Source organism: Otolemur garnettii, unplaced genomic scaffold, assembly GCF_000181295.1.
Source record: "Otolemur garnettii isolate 467f Iridium unplaced genomic scaffold, OtoGar3 scaffold00016, whole genome shotgun sequence".
Classification (NCBI taxonomy): Eukaryota; Metazoa; Chordata; class Mammalia; order Primates; family Galagidae; genus Otolemur; species Otolemur garnettii.
Window position 1 is genome coordinate 28557108 of NW_003852411.1, and position 20679 is coordinate 28577786.

Sequence of the window (20679 nt, forward strand, 5' to 3'; positions counted from 1 at the left end):
CCAGGGTCCCCGCTCCGGCCGCGCTTACTAGCATCTCCACCAATCAGAGCGCAGTCACGCCCCGCCCCGCTTTGCGTCATCGCCTGGGAGCAGCGGCCTCCCGACGCAGCCAGGCTACCGCCCGGGGCGCGGGGCGGGGATGGGGCGAGATAGGCCGAGGGGCGGAGTCGCGTGACGCAGAGAGGCCTGAGCCAATGCAACCTCTCCCCGCTGGCCCCGCCTCCTTCCTCCGGGTTCCCGTCCGCTGCGTGGATTTGCTCTGCGCTGGCTCCGCCGGCGATCGGCGTCCCTCCAGGAGAGGACGTGCTCCCCACCCTGGCGCTGGGTCTGTGCCCTGGTGCCTCTGGTTGGCACTTCCTTATGGAAGGCCTCAGGCTGTTAGCATTGGTGCTTACTTCAGAGGAAAGGTGTGGATGTAGGAACTAAAGTTCAGAGATTTACACATTTAGTTTTTCACTCCTTTTTGCGCATAACCTTAGCCAAAAGGCCAAGAGGCGATCCACTCCTTGTTGGAAGTATAGACCCAGGCACCCGGGTCACTTTACAGCTCAGCTTCCGATCTCAGACCCCCTCCCTTTCTAAAGAATCCCCTCGGAAAAATGAACATGGACTGTATTAAAAAAAAATTATGTGGAATCACGCGCGAATTACCAAATCGTCAAACTTGGAATGTGGCAGGGAATCAGAGAGTCTCAGAACTTCCTTCTCTGCTATATTGAGAATGTACTGTAATCTACAACAGTGCCTCTCAAATTCTGTGGGGTGAAGGATTCATTCTGTGCTTCCAAGACATCCCAGGTGGGTGCTTTCAGAAAATACAAAAGTTGAACAAATACATGAGTAACTAGAAAAGTAAAAAGCATACAAAATACAAGCCCCACTTTTTGTTACATTCAATATATACTATAAAAGTACTCTACCAAAATGCTATAAAGTTTCTAATGCTTACTCTAGACAGGACCATCATCAGACCCTGCTCAAACTCGGTAAAACAGCATCATATCAAACTCCACTGAACATTCTTTAATCTATTTCATGGCCTCTTTCAAGCTTTTAATTACACATAAACAACAAGGATCCGTTAGATAAGTAGATAAACTGAGATAAACTGGCTTTTGATTTTAGAGGTTTTGACTAATAACACCAACAAGTTTAGTCATCATTTATTTTTTTTACCAAGAAAAGTTAGAAATACCAAGAAAGAACGAATCTGATGATTTGAACATTACGTTTCTAAATAAAATTTCTTTATCATGAAAGTGGAATTCAGCTCCTACCCTTACCCCACTTTCAACTATTTAAGACTACAATTTAACTCTATTTTCTGAAAATCCTGGTATGAAATTAGACCCAAAAGCTTCCTTTAAAATGTCCTGATGCTCAGAGATTATATGTGAAGGGATTGAGAGAGGAGAGACAGATTGAGAGAGGAGATTACTATTTTACCTGTGGTGCTGGATATTGTGAAAATTATACACTGACCTTCTTTTGCTCAATGCTTTTGTTAGTGTTTGTGTATTTAACATGTGGCCCAAGACAGCTCTTCCCATGTGCAACAGAGAAGAGAGATAGATTGAGAGAGGAGATTACTATTTTGTTTACCTGTGGTGCTGGATATTGTGAAAATTATACACTGACCTTCTTTTGCTCAACAGCTTTCGTTAGTGTTTGTGTATTTAATGTGTGGCCCAAGACAACTCTTCTTCCCATGTGCAGCAGAGAAGAAATATGTTTGGACACCCCAGCTGGAGGTTCATCAGCATAACCATAATCTTGGGGTGACTGAAATAAGCAAAGTCCAGAAGACTTCAGAGGGGGACCAGCCATCTTTTCTTTTACTGTGATTTCTATCCAAGTCAGGTGAGGAAACTTTGGTCTCTTCTTTCTTTTCAACTAAAGTGACTGCTTTAAAGGTGTTGTGACCTCTAAAAGATGGGCTGTACTATTAGAAGTGTCAGAGAGAGACGGAAAAGAGAACTCTGTTCACAACAGAAGTCATCTAATTTTGTATTTTCAAAATATTGTATCACATGTAGGGCACATCTCAATAACAGTTGTAGTATGTTTTTATGGATAGGTGACGGGTAAGTATGATTTTCATCCTCCCCAAATATTCATCTTTTGTTGTTCATGGGACCGTTCTGTTTTCCTAGAAACCAGAGAAACAATGTGGTACACAACGATCCCGTCCATCCCTCACCAGCCTTGGCCCCATGATTGGAATAGTAAGTGTAATAACTCCCCCTTTGATTGTCTGTTTACTACTTTGTATAATAAATTTGCCTCCACCCTAAGCCCTGAAACAGAGCTCTGGTTCCTTTTATGGTAACTAAAATGGTCCATAAGTAGACAAGAACCAGTGAAGGTATTTTTAATGCCCATAACAAAGTTCTATTTTCAGTTCTTTTTTTTTGAGACAGAGCCTCAAGCTGAGCCCCTGGGTAGAGTGCCATGGCTTCACTGCTCACAGTAACCTCCAACTCCTGGGCTCAAGCGAGTCTCCTGCCTCAGCCTCCCAAGTAGCTGAGACCACAGGCGCCCGCCATAACGCCCAGCTATTTTTGGTTGCAGCCATTATTGTTGTTTGGCAGGTCCAGGCTGGATTCGAACCTGCCACCTTAGGTGTATGTGGCTGGCACCTTAGCCGCTTGAGCCACAGGCGCCAAGCCTATTTTCAGTTCCCTCTAGTTCAAAAACAGGGGCAAAAGAATAGTAGATATAAGTGATAAACATCTGCATATATGTGAAATGGCATGGACATGGCCCCGTTTCCAACTGGGCCAAATAGCTTCTTCCTGGACATCTCTTTTATCCATATTCCCTTAAATCCTTATATATCCTGCCTGGCCCAAAATTGCTACAGAAGTGGGATTCCATCTTATTCATTAGCTGGTAAGAGGTCATGTGCTGCCCATACCTAAGAAATTAGTGTTTTGTGTAACTCAAAGACCAGAAGATATAAGTATGCATACTTTTTTTCAAATATGAAATGAATCTAAAATTATAAATGGAGATAAAGCAGTTTGCAAGTCCTCAACTCTTTACAGAATACAGAGTCCATCAAGTTGTTATTCCATGCATAGAGGAGACATAATCTGTCCTTAGTAACAACTCCCATATTCAGATGCATGCATAGCCTGTCCATGCCATTTCACGTATATGCAGGTGTTTAGCACTTCTATCTACTTTTTAGACACTGGAAATAGATGTTAATAGAACAGTACCTCTTTGAACATCTCTGTGGTCTTTGTTTCCCGTCATCTCCTACACCCCACCCCCCAGCTGCATGAATCCCTGGCTCTTAGTCCCACAGTCAAACTTGAATTTGACTCAGAATATGCATTTGTGAGTCCCCTGACTTTTCTATGACAATTTACATCCATTCCCTCATCTACCGTCACCACTGCTGGTGGAAAATATGCTCAGAGAACTCAGAAACACTGAAATATTTTCAGAAAACTGAAAGTATAGCTTATTCTTCAGGGACCGGGTAAGAAATGTGTTGTTTGGGGTAGTTTCATTCTAATCTCTCTTATGCAAAGTGAGTCTGCACTTGGGTTGTTCATAGTTTTCGTGATTTGGGGCATGCGTGGGCAGTCCGCACATATTTGGATTTAGAAGGGATCTCTGTGTATCAAACGAGAGAACTCTGTAGTAATAATAATAAAGGAGTTCCACTTAATTTTAGTCTAGATTTCCTGGAATTGAAGTAATTAATGTGAGGACAGAAAATCCCATCTCTAGTATGTTTGGATATACCAGACACCAACATGCTAGCCTCTCCATAGTCAGATAATTTGTTAAAGGCCTATATAGGTAACCCTCTGCTGGGTACCCCCAGAAAACAGACATCCACATCACATACACCCGCTCTGCCCTCCACCCCATCACTTCTCCAGAGATAATTTAAGGATATAAAGAGGAAGGGTAGCAGAACCCAGAATCGACGCTGTTTACACAGAAAGGAGGATCCATCAGTAGCATGACTCTTTAATCACTGTTATTTACAATTTATCATCTGACAGACATATAGAGAATAAATAAAGAAAAGAAAAATATACAGTTGGTATCACGTTTCTTCTTCTAATACAGAACACTTGTACGTATTTTATTTTGGAATGACTATGATAGATTTAAGTAGAAATTAAATCCATTGGCTATTTACCCCTTGACAAGACACATCATCTTCCAGAGCCTGCAGAGTAAGGCCTAGATGTTTCCACATCATAAGAAGAGTATACCACATCACTGCGGAAATTCAGTCCTCAGAAAAAGTAACCCGACAACAGGGTAGAAGAAATAGGGTATCATGAATAATAAAGGGCATACAATGGATCGGCTAGATTACACATTCTTGGTGTGTTTGCAGGAACCCTCCTGACTTTCGATCGCTTCCAAGCCTCTTTTCAAGGACACAGTTTTCCACTAGAAGTAATTACCTTACCCCATCGTGATTGCCCTTGAGTCTCTGAAATTTCTTCCTTGACACACAATTGTGATTGTGCAAGAGTATAGGCTAGCTTGGGACTCCTCATTCTCCTGCGGAGGCACGTGATGTTGTTGGCAAAGTGTCTGCGGGAGAGACCAAGCAGCTTGTTTCAAATGGGCTGGGTTTGGGGCCAGAATCTGGTCTCTGCTTTTGATCCAGTGCTCTGTGGAGAATTACCTTTCATGGTTGCCTAAATAACATGGAATGAAGCACATCCATGGATCGATTTCACTATCAGAAAACATACAAATGGAAGGTGTACTTCACCAGGGACAAGTCTGGGTGCTTTTTTCTCTCTCCTCATTTGAAAATAAACACTATGTTTTAGCCAAGGAAGTCTCCCTAAATTCACCCTAGTTACGCTGGATGACAAGTTTTTGTTTCCATCTTTTATCCTTCCTAAAAACAGCATTTGGAAAATATTTGTTTAGTGCTCACAGTGACCTAGGAACTTTACAAGACACACCCTGTTATGATTGTGTGGCCCTTAGATAGGTCGTTTAAATATGTCATCATAATACTCAAAGCTGTAGACCACAAAACTGGAGTTTCAACTTCTCCCCCTCTCAGGCTGTTGCTGTGTTTGTGTTTAATTTGGTCCAATGTGGTGGTTTTTCCTTTTAAGAATAACTATTTAGGCAAATAAAAATTGTCTACCACTCTGAAAATAGTATTTTATCACACATTAGGAGCTTATATCACTGTAGTCCTTCCACAAACAATCCCTGGTGCCATTAGCTAAATGCCACCTAACTCTTAACCAAAGTTAACTCTAAAGTCCATGGCAAATCAATCGTAGAAACTGGGAGGAACCCTCAAACATACACTTCTCTACCTGGTTCTCTAACCAACAAGCTATGGACAAGTCTTACTGTGACTGGTGTTGCCCAATCCTTCTCGGATTGTTTCAGGCGCAAAACAGCTCAGGAAATCTAGAAGCAATGTAGGCAGGATATTACTCATTGATAAAGGAACAGATTAGTTTGTTACATTCTCTTGAAATTTGTAGAAGTATATCCAGATGGTATCTTTTCTTCTGAATCCAAGCAAGTCCGGATTACAAAACAGTTGAGAATTAAAACTACTCAACAGCTAAATGAGTACATGCAGAAAAATGGGCGAAATCCAAATCAAGTCTGCAGTTCAGTTAAATAGTTTTATACTTATAGTTTTATAGTTTTGTATTTTCTGGCTCTGAAAACAAACTGTGGTTGAAAATGAACTATTGTAAAATGTTATCAATGGGGAAAGCTAAGTGTAAGGTAAAGCCACTCTACTACTTTTGCAACTTCTTGGGAGTTTTGAATTATTTCCAAATAACAAGTTTTTTTTTAAAGGATACACCCACTAAACAATTACCCGCCACTCCTTTGCTACCCAGCAAGGCAGCTAATTGTGCAGAGAACGTAAAAGGCCAGAAATCAAATCACCATTAACCACTTTAGTCTCTTTCTCTCTCAATTCAATACTCTAAAACACTTGCCAAGCAGAAAAGATATTCATCTATTTCTATAAAAATGCTAAATTTTGATTCAGAAGGATTTCCCAGCAAAAATTGGGACCTTCATCTTCCTGGAAATGCAAGAATATTTGGGACCTACCACATTGCCAGAGGATAGAAGTCTTACTGAAAAGACTAAAATGGAAAATTCCGTGTCTATAAATTTTTTTTTTTTTTTTTGTAGTTTTGGGCAAAACAAGTGCTGTTCCGTTTTAGCATATAGGTCCTTGGGACATCTTCCTCTCTTTCCCTCTTTCACACACTTGTCTTCCTCTGTGCTCTTTTACTCAAAACACATGGCTTAGCCTCACATCATGGCTTTCTTATGGGAAGCCTGGATGGGACAAAAAAACACATTTCCAACATGACACATACCTCCTTCTGCAGACAGCAGGCACGGTTTGATCTTGTCTAATTTATGCGTATCGTCTCCATATTTGCCCTCAGCCATTCTTGGCACTGCAGTATTAGGGATTATTGAAGTGGATTTCATTGACAGACACAGGAGAAGGGAAGACAGATTCATGAGCTCCCCTCAATCCCCCATCTTCTAGGTCTTCATTTCCAAAGCAGCATTTAGAAAACCAAGTCCAGTTCATGCAAAGAGTTGGTTTCTTCTCCCCGGGACCTGAAGGGGTCTAGAGTACACAGTGTGCCCACAATGCTGTCCCCATCCACTTCTCCTCAAGTGAGACGGCCATTCCCTGATGGTTGCTTATGTCTTTGCCATGAGGGACTTCCCCTTTCTGATAAACTGCTTTCCATTTCATACACTGCACTTAACTTTTCATTTTTTAACAGATAATTTGTATAAACGCTATTGTGCAGAATTTCATCTTTCTCCATCCACCTTTATCTTTTACTTCACGACACTTACTTTTTCTGTCCTCTCTCGGACCTCTCTTCAGAGAGATCTGCTTTCAGCCCTCAGCATGGATTCCCAACGGCTCCCGCTACCCACAGTTCTATTTTGCTTCCTCTCAGCCTCCCCATGTCTTTCCTCTGCATGCCCCATTGCCTCCTTCCACGTAGCCCCCTTTCTAGCCCTCACCTGCCCCTATCCAGTCCTACGCACATTCCTGTGGCCTTCCCTTTCCCCACTTTCACACAACCCTCCTTGTTATACAGACTTTTACACCCACAGCTTTCAAAGCACATTTTCTCCTCAGGTGCCTCTTTCCACTCCAAACCTTTTCTGACCGCATGTTGGTCTGGGCAGCAGGACAAGCTTTGGAACTAGCTATTAGCACATCAACTGGCCAGAGAACACATTTATATCTGACCATCCACAACACGATCTGGACATAAATCACGTAGATCACGAAGAGGAGAACTCACTGCAAAGGTAATGAGGGCCCACGATATCTCATCTTTTTTTTTTTCGGTCTCCTTTTCCAAATAAGTCCTGGCTTCATTCTTCTAATTTAGATTCAAGCTGTTTTTATTTTATTTCACTTTTTCTTTTGAGACAGAGTCTATGTTGCCGTGGATAGAGCACCATGGCATCACCACTCACAGCAACCTCAAACTCTTGGGCTCAAGTGATTCTCTTGCCTTAGCCTCCCAAGTAGCTGGGACTACAGGCACCTGCCACAACGCCTGGCTATTTTTGTTGTTGTTGTTGCAGTTGCCATTGTTGTTTAGCTGGCCCAGGCCAGGTTTGAACCCTCCCGCCTCCGTGTATGCGGCCAGCGCCATGACCACTGTGCTACAGGCACCAAGCCTCAAGCTGTTTATAAATTCTACATACTAAGCCTTTTCCATGTACTCTGTGTATACCTTCAATTATCCTCCTAATCTCTGTAGGCTTGACTAAGCTAGAAGGAAAGCCTGTGCCTGTAATAAGACAGTGTCAGTGCCAGAAAATGAAGCTTTCCTCATCCCAGAAAGGGATACATATATGTGTTACATGATAATACATATTTGGCAGCCACCTCTAACAGATTACTTCTATGATTCAAAGCCAAGAAAATCCAGACATAATAAGTTCATTTTAAACATGATTTAAAAACCAAAACGGCGTCATAGAATACCCAGTGAATTGAGGCATAGGCATAAGAAGAAATAAATGGAATGATATTAGACAAAGGAAGGCAAATTGATACTATCAATACAGTTTTCTTGCTATATAAAAATCCATGACATGCTCAGGATGTGTCCCTACCAGAGGCATATGGACAAAGGAGAGTAAGTCTTGATTTCAAGTCCCTTTAATGCCTTTGTTTGTTTGCTTGTTTTTAAGTCCCTTTGATTCTAACCAAGTTAACACTTACATTGAAAGCAGAGTGTGGCAGTTCCCAAGGTATAAGAGAAAATGTCTGGCCCTGTACATATCAAATATGATAATGTTTGTTATCATAGCTATCATTATGGTGATTTCTTCTATGATCTCTTTTGCTGGCCACAACTTTCAGAGCAGGAGATGACCAAATTTCTCAACCCACATCAGTTATAGATCCAATTATCAGCTAGTACTGGACATATCAGAACCAGAAGGAAGTTCAAGGCCATCTAATCCACTCTCCTCATGTGATTGATAAGGAAACAAAACGCAGAGAGGCAAAGTGATTTACTCAACAGGACCCATTTGGGTTGAGGCAGAAAAATGATCAAAGCTTCCAAACCAATGCTCTTGTGACTCTCAAAAGCAATGATCTCTCCAAAATTGGTCCTAGGAGAGACTAAAGCCCAGAGTCATGGGACAACTGAGGAGAGAGAGCCTTTGCTAGGGTCAGAGAAGACCTGCAAGATGGATCTTTGGGACTTGGGATTTAGATTTATGCTTATGCTGTGGCCCAAACCCATGTTAAAGGCTGAACAGAGGGAACACATTCCTGAGAAACCATGCAGAAGGTGGCCTGGTGAGGGCAACAGACACAGACTCGATGAGTCAAACTGTCTCTTCTCATCTTGGAAAGCTTATTCTGTACTCTCTTTTCTTTTGTTTCTCCTCGATGGGAATTACGGTTCCCTTTCCAGCTTCCCACTGAATCTGAGGATTTGCAGAATGTGAAAGCCCAGAACCTGCTGGAAGGGGACTCCTCCTTGACACTGTTCATTTCCATGAATTCTGAAAGCAAAGCCTCCTGCTTTCTTCTCTGCCGGTGGCACCATCTCAGGGCCCAGAGCGTGTGCACCAGACAGCAGCAGTGGGTGCTCTTCCTGTGCTGTTCTGAAATCAAGGACTCTCGCAATTAGAAGGACAGTAAACATTGTCTCCTGCAATCATCCGCTTCATGTGTGAAAATCTCCATCTTTACTACACAGTTCCTCAGGCTATATCTGAACCTCTTCAGGGACATCTCTGGAGGCAGCCCATTTATCCTTGTATGTTTTCCATAATAAAAAGTGGAAATTAATCTCCCTGTAACTTTTCCTTCTTGGTCCTAAGTCAGCTTTTCAAGGATACTTGACACTGATCTATTATTCCCTATTACACATGGCCTTTAGGAACTTATGCCTGAGTAATTCAACTTCTAGACCAAAGGCCCACAAAGGCTTCATCCACTAAAACAGCCAGAATATTTGGACCAGATAAACCAAAAGGCTTTCTATCAGGATATCAAAAAGATATCTTGAGCAGAACAACACCAAATTATACTGATTTTAAAAATCAGGTTCTCACTAAAACACATATCAAACATGAAAATGTCTGACCAAGACAAAGAAGAGAGCCCTCTGCAGAAATCACCAGTGAGGATTGGATAGCACACCTGTTCCCTGTCCCTCTCCACACACCTTCATCTCTTGTGTCTGTTATCTAGTCAAGAATCCTTCCATGCATGAGGTACTTTTTCATATGACAGTTCCCCTTTAGACAGTCTTGCAGCACACGTTTTTTCCTATCCACATCCCTTGTTGTTTTATATATGAACTTGAACCTGACCCCTGCCCGCGAATGACCAAAACACTGGGTGTTTTCAAGACTGTGTCATCCACTTTGTCAGGAGAGGGAAATACAAAGAATGGGACATGTTCGGATGCCAAATTAGAGAACCATCTGTGATTAGCTACGTAAAACTGAGTCCTCAGATTCTGCACATCTATCAAGTGTTGTCCCTATGCCTAATGTCACGTTTCTGAAGACATTAGTATTCTCCAAGTTCTTCTTCCTGAAGATTTTTTTAAGGTGACATGGAAAAAATATACTAGAATCTGCACATGAATAAACACAAGCATATTTAACGTTTATAAATTATTTGAAGTTTCTAGCCTTTGGTATATCAAATTAGATTTCTTTTACTAGATTTTATCTGCCCTAGCCTTTTTTTTTTCTCTCTTTTTTGAGTTTTAATGTAAAAAAAAAAGGTATATATGACTTCGGTGTAGGGAGGGGAGGAGTGCAGTGGGAGGAGGTGAGGAAGAGAGAAAGAGAGAGCAAAGCAAACAAGCCTCTGTCTCTCAGGTTCATGAAATGTCCAGACGGAGTGGCTTAGGCGTGGGTGAGTGGTAGGTGTTGTGAGGAGGACCTGGGCCATCAGAACGTTGCCAGGCGTGGATGGCATCACTCGTCCCCTTGTTGAAGGAGCAGAAGGTGGATCTCTTGGAACGAGGGACGATGCTTCGTATCTCTCCTCCAGCAGCTGAGCATCAGCTTATACACAGAGTCAGGGCAAATGGCTGGCTGTGGAAGGTATGTCTTCGGAAATAAAATTTTTAAAAAGAGAGAGAGAGTCTATTAAGAAGAAGGGAAAAGAGTCTTTGCATCACAGTTTAATTTGCACCCGCCCCACTTCTTGAATTTGATAACTGAAAGGGGTGTGCTGTCTGCTCGTCCTGCTCCCAAGAGTTCTAAATCATGATTTTATTTCTGCAACCTTTAGGCTGGGAAGGCGCCTGGCATGACCCTTCATGCTTTCCAAGAATCAGTGGGTTGACACAGGGTGAAGCAGAATGTATGGATGCCAGGGAGAATCGTGGCCTTTCACATTATCTGCATAGTTAGTGACAAAAGACTATCACCCAAACATCCCATCTTTCAGTTCAGGCCTCGCCTGCTAAGTCAGGACTGTCCTTTGTCCCTCCTTCGGGAGCACATAAGTCCAGAGGCATTCACCCCTAACAGTTCTTACCTGCCTCCCTTGGTCTCGGAAGAACTCTCCTGTATTCTCAATAACCTGTTCATCTGACAGCTGGGAATAGGGCTGCTCCTGGCAAAAGGTGAAAGTCTCCCACAGAGTAACCCCAAAGGCCCACACATCACTTGCTGTAGTGAATTTGCCCTAGTGAGTAAGGAAAAGAGGGGAAAATCAGAATAAGCGTTTGCACAAGAGCAAGTTAGAGTTCATAATGTGGAATGATCCCCCTTCCCCTACCAAGGGCAAGGAATGTTGAAATTGCCAAGATAGGTATGCAGGATCTAGAAACAACAACACAAAGTTGTCAGGAAACAGAACATTCTCTCTGCTTCAGGACCTCAGCTTAGTTCTGCTTCTCTGGAGACGACATCCAAGGACTGCAAGAAATGCAGCCGTAAGCTCTCTGACTCTCCCACTGAGTGTCACCCTTTAGGGTCTTTAGGGGGAAAATGCCCCTGAGACAGGCAAAATTTGAATGAGAGGTCAATTGCTTTTATGCTACACATAGAGAAGTCTGGTTTAACTGTCTGGAGTAAGTTCCTGGGGAAGGCCAAGACCCTCAAGTGACAGTCAGTTCAGACCCTCAAGACCCCCAGTTCAGTAGACAGTCACAACCTGGAAAGACAGACTTTCACAAGTGACAGCAATGAGACTGGGGTGTAATTAGCATGCATGGGATACTTAACACATTTTCTACACAATAAAGACAACATTGGGAGGCCGGGCAAGGTGGCTCACACCTATAATCCTAGCACTCTGGGAGGCTGAAACAGGTGTTTTGCCTGAGCCTATGGTTTGAAGACCAGCCTGAGCAAGAGCTAGACTCCATCTCTAAAAATCACCAGGCGTTGTGGTGGGTGCCTGTTAGTCCCAGTGACTTGGGAGGCTGAGGCAAGAAAATCACTTAAGCCCAAGAGTGAGGTTGCTGTGAGCTATGACCCTATGGCACTTTACCCAGGGTGATAAAGTGAGACTCTGTCTTAATACAGCAAAGAATAATGAACTTAAAATAAAAAATATTGACAATTATTAAAATTTTAAAAATGGATACCAGCATAAATAATTAATGAGAAATATGTTTATGAAATTAATGTGGAAGAAAAATATTTTGTGGGGTAACATTTCATATGGTAAGCTTTTGAACAGCCTAAATTAGGGGCAATCAGTAGGTGAAAAGAGTAGAGAGAAAGAAAATGATAGTAAGTCCTTTATACTTTTCAATGTCCCTCTACATTTTCTGCAATGAGCATGTTACTTTTTCTAGTTGAAATAGACAAATCTTGAACAATAATAGTAACAAGTAGCATGCAAAGAAAATCGTCTTGAGTCAGGGAAAAAATCCTGGTCTACTGAGCTGGCCTCCTGCCATCTCAGATTTGCCTGGACATGGCGTGTTGCCTGCCCACAAGCCACATGGTAGGGAAGGGCTGAATGATGCCGGGGACTCACCAGCAAGATGCTCTCCCAAGACATCCAGCGGATCGGGAGCACCGCCCGGCCCTGGATCCGGTAATAGTCACCACTGTACAGGTTTCTGCTCATCCCAAAGTCGGCTATCTTGATGGTGTAGTTCTTACCCACTAAGCAGTTCCGTGTGGCCAGATCTCGATGGACAAAATTAAGAGAGGAAAGGTATTTCATGCCAGAAGCGATCTGGGTAGCCATAAACTTCAGATTGGTGTAACTGAGGAAACAGACAATTAGAGAGAAGGTAGCTTGTGGAAAGAAACAGGAAGCCATGAAAGGTTCACATCCTAAAGTTGTCACCACCAAGCCAGAGTTTAAACCCTTACACCCCTTCTCCCTTCTTAATGGATCCCTCTGTATCCCCGAAAAGGGCAGCTGCTCCAATATTTCCCGCTCACCTCCCCCACCAGCTCAAAACAAAGATGAACTCTAAAGCTCTCTGCTCCCCAATTTCAGATACTAGGTTACTCTCAGGATCACAGGGATAAAAGACCAGGCTCGTTTACCTGACAGTGGGCACATTACTGGAAGAAGAATTTGGAGGCTCATGGCGGGAAAGAAACTGGTTGAGATCTCCATTCTCCATGTACTCAGTGATCATGCAGAGAGGGTCCTCAGTGATACACACAGCTAAGAGACGGATGATGTTTGGGTCCTTGAGACGGGACATGATTTTTATCTCCTTAAGAAAATCATTCCTTTGGAGGACACAGACATAGATAAACCCAGAGATTGCCAGAATCAGAATCAAGATAGGCAAGAAGGCACAACAAAACCTATTTCTACCCTATACGCCAACTCTTGTTTCCCTTTGGGTAACCTTTGAGAGGACAGAAAAACTGACCCTGGAACTGTCTTATTCTCTCTTGGAATCTGCTGGACCCTTATTCAAATGTAATGTTTCTGAGAACAAGATCCTTCCCTTTACATCTCTGGTAGCTAACAAAATGCCTGCCACATAGAAAGTGATTAATAATTGCTGAATCAAATATAGGCTACTCTGCAAAATGAGACTTTTCACTGAAATTTATATCTTAAATGCACTAAGCTATTTACCTTTTTATAACACCATGGAGTCACTTTATTAATAAAGTAAAAATTTGTATAAAGTGAACAAGCACCATTCAATTTCTCTGATAATTATTTTTTCCTACTGGCTTTTCTAATTTAGTCTGTACCAGCAGTCCGTTGCAACATACCTTTAGTATAAGGTGACCAGACATCCTGCTTTTGGCAGGACAGTCCTGATTTTTAACAATTTGTCCCATGTCCCACGGCGTTTTAAAAAAGTCCCGATTTTTGGAAAGAATGCATGACAAGCTAGGGAACAGTGGGAGAATGGGAAGGGAATATACAGTTTTCAGCTGCTGAAAAGGTTAATGTAACTCCATTTGGGAATGAAGAGGTTAATGTAACTCCATTTGGGAATGAAGAGGTTAATGTAACTTCATTTGGAAATGAAAAGGCTAATGTAAACTCCCTACTCCCCTCCTGGGTATCAGAAGGAGACTGGCTCCCTCCCTTGCTTCTAGGCAAGGACAATTAGCTCAGGAGCCAAACTGTCTGGAACAAACAAGGAGCCCCCCACCCCTCTAGAGTAAGGTGACCAGACGTCCTGCTTTTGGCGGGACAGTCCTGATTTTTAACAATTTGTCCTGCGTCCTGCAGCATTTTAAAGAAGCCCCAATTTTTGGAAAGAATGCACAACAAGCTAGGGAATGGTGGGAGAAAGGGAGGGAATGTACGGTTTTCGGCTGCCATGTGGCTATTTCGCCAGGATATGCGTTTTATATTATTTTTGTTAATTTTATAATGTAAAATGTTAATAATAACAAATAATTATTGAGAACTGATTATGGAGAACTGCTTATCAAAGTTTGCATTGGTGTCAGGCCCTGCCCTCCCCCCACCCAATGGTGTCCCACTTTACCAATGTTAAAATCTGGTCACCTTACTTTAGCAGCTTGTTCATAATCAAGCTGTTTTAAGGCAATGATGGCAAAGTGGGGTCATTTCAAAAGAAGTACTCAGCTGGCCAAGACTAATAATAAGTGCTTGAGTATATGGTGACAACCACCTTGAATTACAAAGTATGACATTTGGTAGTCTGTTTTTTTTCTTTTTTTTGAGATAGAATCTCTTTGTCACCCTCAGTAGAGTGCTGTGATGTCACAGCTCACAGCAACCTAAAACTCTTGGGCTTAAGCAATTCTATTGCCTCAGCCTCCCAAATAGTTGGGACTACAGGTTCCCACCACAACACCTGGCTATTTGTTGTTGTTGTTGGCATTATTGTTTAGCAGGCCCAAGCCAGGTTCAAACCCATCAGCCCTAGTATATGTGGCTGGCGCCCTAACCACTGAGCTATGGACACTGAGCTGATACTTGGTAGTCTTAAAACTACTGGCCCACACTCCCTGCACTAGAAGTGAAACTATGTCAGTTGGAAGCCCTTGGAATCAATGTAATCCTGGTGCAACACCTCCCCTCTTTCATCCTTTCTTCAATGCAAACTAGGGGTTTCTAAGGGTTGGGAGGGTCCAGAGCCAAGGCCATCCATCACTGCTAAATGGGAATGGGCATAGATGGAGGCACAGAAAACAATGAAGAAAGGCTCTGTCCTACCCTGTGGTTAGTCTTTCTCCTGGCCACCCTCTCTAATAACGTGCTAAGATTAATCTCCATCTCTCCAGGGGGCCCACAGAATGCCACTTTTCATTTATGCCAATATCATTAAGATCGAAATTCTGTTAAAATTCCAAAACCTCCATGATTCTGTTACCTCCCTTTTCTCTCTTCTTCCACATCCAAATGTCAGTTGCAAGGCTTTTAATGAAATCTACCACCATGCATGGAATTTATAAAAACCTTCATAATAGAAATAATAAACTTTCTCTCCCTACGACTATCAGTGAGACAAATCAAGACAACCAAATGGGAAACAACAACAAATGGGAAATGCATTTGTTGTCCAGATGTGCAGATTTCTCTGGGACACATACAACCAGCTTTCAACCAGCATGCCCCTCCGGGTGAGGATGAACTCACCAGCACTGTAATGGAAAGGCTGTCAGACAGAGGAGAATGGCTACAAGCCGCAATCTATGTGATAAAGGATCCAAGGGATTATTAGCCAGTTTGGAAAACTGCTAAAGGACTGTGGATCCTTTGGCTTTGAGGTCCATGGATATTTTTCCAAGTAGAGGTAGCTTCTCACTTGGGGATTGCTGGACATAGGAGAAAAGGAGCATAAAAGAGAAAAAAAAGTGATGAGAAAGTAAATAGAGATGTGAAGAAAAGGAGAATGGAAGAGGCTTAGCAGGAAAGATGTGTGTGACTGTGAAAATGTTGCCACGAGGAGGTCATGGCATTCAGGAGTATGTTTATGCACAAAGATTAAAGGACGGACATCTACGTGTATACATACAGTGCTGTGCAAAGGGGTCCAGGAAATATGTTGCAAATACAATGAAAAGTATGCATTTCTGCTTGAGAGAGGGAGAAAAGATGAGGACTGCTGGCTCCATCAGAACCAAAAAGCACAACAGCAGAAATGGGAGGCCACTCACAGACCTTCCCATCGCAAAAGAAAAAGATTGCTCAGAAGTATCCGGGAGCATTCTTGGTCCTAAAAATGAAATACAGCAAGGGAATTTCAAAATGCAGATCACAGACCTGGCATTCTTGTTGGCATCTGCTCGGAGCATTTTCACGGCCACCAGGACAGGCTGGTTGGCACTGACATCCAGGGCAAAGTCTTTGTCTTTGAATTTTTCCATCCCCTCCACCTCACAGAGATGAACCTAGACAAAAGTCAGCTAGTCTCAGCATCATCATTTCTCCTGAAGAGGTCTCAGTACTCTTGCTGGGCATTTCCTGGAGATAAACTAACTCTTACAACTGAAGCAAAATAACCAGAAGCCCGATGAGATGATATGGATGACATATCTTTGCTTCAAATAATTGAGAAAATTGAAAACAATGATAAAGCCCCCAGTTAATTCAACACGTGGCTGCCTTATAAAATAAATGTACGTCGATTAGGACACTGAACGAGTGAATGAATAACATCGTATTTTATCACAGCATTGCCTGCTCTAAAATGTTATTCAGTATAAATGCTTAAACTTTGATGTGTTGATTAGTAGATCATGCAAAACATAAGATGATTTCCCAAGGTAATACTTTAGTTTGGGGGTTTAGCATTATAAGTAACTCCTGTGTTGATAACAATATAATAAATGTGAGTTTTCAACCCAGGGGGCAGCATGAGTATATGCCAGGGACCCCACCACCTCCTCTAACAACAGACCTGCCCAAAGAGGGAACATGGGACCCACACCGAAAACCAGTAACATGTCCTTAGGAAACCAAGTATTATATTTGAAGTTTAGAGAGCAGAGTTGAAGAGTTCCTATTACAACTTAAAACACTGCTTGGAGTTCTCAGAAGGCTCATGGGACTGATGCGAGAGTGCAAAGTTTAATATTTCATGCATCACCCTGAGGGCAACTGAAAAGAGTACTCCTCCTTGACTTAGCGGGTGATTCATTCCCTAGCAGCTGATTCTGGGACCAAAGGCAGGGGCGAGGTTGTTTTTGACCATTTTACATATAATTCCCATTAAAAGGAAAAAACAAAGTGGCCATCAAGCAGCAGGGCGTTCCTGGACGGTTCATGAAAGATGATCACATCTGTGGGGCCCACCCTCTGTATTGTTGACATTTTTTAAATTATTGAATGTTTTTCAGGCTATCTGAAGTTTAGTGATTTGTCTGCGTCAAAAATTCCTGTATAGAAACCAGAAGTCTCAGAAACTCCACGGCTATTTGACAAAGGTGAGGCTAGACCAATACTAGTCTCCCAGAGGGTAACACAAGGCGAGACTCGTGGAAGAGACGTTCAGTTATGAATCCACTTCTGAAAGGGACGCTTGTTCTACTGTCCATTTTTTTTGTTTGTTTTTGCAGTTTTGGGCCAGGGCTGGGTTTGAACCAGCCACCTCCGGCATATAGGGCCAGCACCCTACTCTTCTTGAGCCACAGGCACCGCCCTCTATTGTCCATTTTTATCCAACTTCTTCCTTTGAACTACCAAAGCTCTACTCAAAAGGTCAACTTACCTCCCCAAACTGGCCTTCTCCCAGTTTCTCCTTGAAAGTTAAGAGTTTCCTGGGGAACTCTTCCACAGCCACATCTTTCCCTGAGAGCAAGTCCATGGTGACAGCAGGCACTGAGTAGGTGTTGCCACCTGTCACTCCCTGGAGATTCACTATGTCAGCCTCGGCATAGTGGGGCACGCCCTCAGGGCCACTGGGCTGGACTGGTTTCACCATGCCACTGCAGCCTGGGAAGACAAGGAAAACCAGTCTCGTACCAGGGGTTATCTTCGGAGACCTCATCAAGGATAAAAACCTGAGACAGGGTTAGAACACGTCCCTATGACAGCCTAACCTACTTCATTTCATTCTGACTTAGACAATGGTTTTGCCACCTCTGGAGACTTTCTCGTGACCTTCAGACCATCGTATCTCTCCTTCTTCTCCTCAGAACACGTGATCATTCACAACTTCCTTACCTAATCTGTGGCATCCTATGGCGAAGCTATAGGAAAACTCAGGGTGTATCAGGGTGGGAGCATTAAAGGTTTAAGGGTTAGTAACATACTTCCTTAATTTTAAGTCACTGCCATTGATTTAAGGACCTATCTTAGGGATTTAAGGCTGTCAGATTAAAAGTATATTATCTAATTGAAAACATGTACTAACTGAAATGTTAAAATATGAGGTGGGGGATGTTTTAGCCTTCAGAAAAATAAATTACTTCAGTTCAGTCTGGGGAATAAATTGGTTGGCTCAGCCCCTATGGCTCAAGCGGCTAAGGCGCCACCCATGTACACCCAAGGTGATGGGTTCAAATCCAGCCTGGGCCTGCCAAACAACAATGATGGCTGCAACCAAAAAATAGCCAGGCATTGTGGTGGGTGCCTGTAATCCCAGCTACTCAGGAGGCTGAGGCAGGAGACTTGCTTGAGCCCAGGAGTTGGAGGTTGCTGTGAGCTGTGATGCCATGGCACTCTACCCAAGGGGACAGCTTGAGGCTCCTGTCTCCAAAAAAAAGGAAATAAATTGGTTTATATTCTTCATTCTTGCTGTCGTTGTGAAATTACCTGAATTTAATGTGCTCTTTCAATGCTTTCTATTGGGTGGTAAAATATGTATTAGTTTCTTTTCCTCCTTCAAAAAAATACAAAATCCCTTCAGGCTCCTTCCTCAAAAATCCTGTGCTGTCCTAGTTAGTCCCGTCAGCCTCTGCATCCGGCTCAGGCCCTGCTCTTCTCCCCTGAACACAAATCCTTTTGACTTGGATCACTGTTAGGTAGATGGCCTCACAGAAAAGCTGCTCAGAGCTCCAGAGATGACCCCAGCTTCCCTTCTGATGTCACTTGCAACATTTTTAAAAAGACATTAGGACTTGAATTAATGGGTGCTATTTTAGCTGTTGTACTATTTTTATCTTAATGCTTTTATTAAGAAATAGCAAGACACACCTACTTTTATAATGAAATCTTATATTATCTTAACAAATATTTACCAAAAAGAAATTAATAAAAAATAAGATATTAAAAACTCAATTATCTTGATATCTATAGAACTGGGGATCTTAGAATTCATTAGCTTCATCCATTTATTTTTTTCTCCAGGTGAAATTCTAGTCCTGAATTTATCCCTCATGAAATTTGGATACCCTGTCTAAGCCTTCTCATCCTGCTTATAGTAAAATGAGGTTAGACTGGTTGGATTATTTAGCTACTGGTACTGTCTCCTAAGATTTTTTTGTTTGGTTGGTTTTGGGGTTTGTTGGGTTTTTTAATTTTGTTTTGTTTTTTGAGACAGAGTCTCACTCTGCAACCTGGGCAGAGTGCCATGGCATCACTGTAGCTCACAGCAACCTCAAACTCTTAGGCTCAAGTGATATTCCCGACTCAGCCTCCTGAGTAGCTGGGACTACAGGCCCCACCACAAAAACACCCAGCTAGTTTTTCTACTTTTAGTAGAGACAGGGTCTTGCTCTTGCTCAGACCGGGTTGAAACTCCTGAGCTCAAGCAATCTACCAGCCTCAGCCTCCGGCCTCCCAGAGTGCGAGGATCACAGGTGGGAGCCACCTCGCCCAACCTGGTGTTGTCACTTTAGTAACACCTCGTTATTACTTCCTTTTCTGGTCACACCAAACATCTTATGTTCACCAGCAAAGGAGAGGTGCCCAAAGGAGGCTAGGAACAGCCACAGACTCAGTCTAGAAAGAGAAGGTAGACTTCTCCGGATGTCGGCATAAACTAAAAACCAGTATGGTTAACAAGGAGCAGGGGTGGGATATCTACTCCACACAAGCTGCTCCAGGCTTCTCCCGCAACCTCCCGCCCACCAAATCATCTGCACCTGACTCCTCCTCTCCTGGAGCAAACTCTGGAAGTTTTCGTATGAGCCTAGATGGCTCCTGGTAGTCAGGGCGAAGGGGAAAGATGCGATCGTAAGTGGAGTTAGACTCCTGTTCACTTGGCGATGAGGAGCGGTTATTGTTGAACATGCTGGAATCACTTGGCAGGGAAAGGCTGACTGTCATTTCATCATCCAGCATCCTCCGGGAAGCCTGGAAGAAAAGGACGGGCAGAAGGGCACGTTACGTCCTCCCCTTCCTAAACCTGACTCTTCCACTCAAACAAAATAACCTTTTACTATGCTTAAAACCCAGAAACTCTGCAAGAGACAGGGATGCAGTCTGGTTCTACAAATGCCTATGATACAGGAACTTGGAACTTAGAATAATTTAGAATAATCCTTCATTTCTTTGAGGCAGAATTTGACCTCCTGATGTCTATGTTGCCAAAACTGTAAAGTAGTATTTGAATAAAAGCATTTTTTTTTTTTTGAGATAGAGTCTCAATTTCTTGCCCTCAGTAGACTACCATGGCATCACAGCTCACAGCAACCTCAAACTCTTGGGCTCAAGTGATCCTCTTGCCTCAGCCTCCCAAGTAGCTGGGACTAGAGGCTCTCACCACACCACCTGGCTAGTTTTAGAGATGGGGTCTCACTCTTGCTCAGGCTGGTCTCAAACTCCTGAGCTCAAGTGATCTACCTGCC

At 42.9% G+C, this 20679-nt stretch overlaps 1 protein-coding gene across 1 annotated transcript in view; it reads right to left on the bottom strand.

Moving 5' to 3' along the window:
- Positions 1 to 10278: 10278 nt before the first annotated feature.
- DDR2 (discoidin domain receptor tyrosine kinase 2) overlaps positions 10279 to 20679 on the bottom strand; it is a 152198-nt gene continuing 141797 nt past the window's right edge. Inside the window, exons 12-18 of the mRNA XM_012802614.2 lie at positions 19975 to 20185; positions 17658 to 17881; positions 16211 to 16338; positions 13042 to 13233; positions 12518 to 12752; positions 11063 to 11212; positions 10279 to 10629 (exon numbers count right to left, since the gene is read on the bottom strand). Of these exons, the coding sequence (XP_012658068.1) occupies positions 10495 to 10629; positions 11063 to 11212; positions 12518 to 12752; positions 13042 to 13233; positions 16211 to 16338; positions 17658 to 17881; positions 19975 to 20185 (1275 nt within the window). The 3' untranslated portion in view covers positions 10279 to 10494. The remainder of the gene's footprint in view (positions 10630 to 11062; positions 11213 to 12517; positions 12753 to 13041; positions 13234 to 16210; positions 16339 to 17657; positions 17882 to 19974; positions 20186 to 20679) is intronic.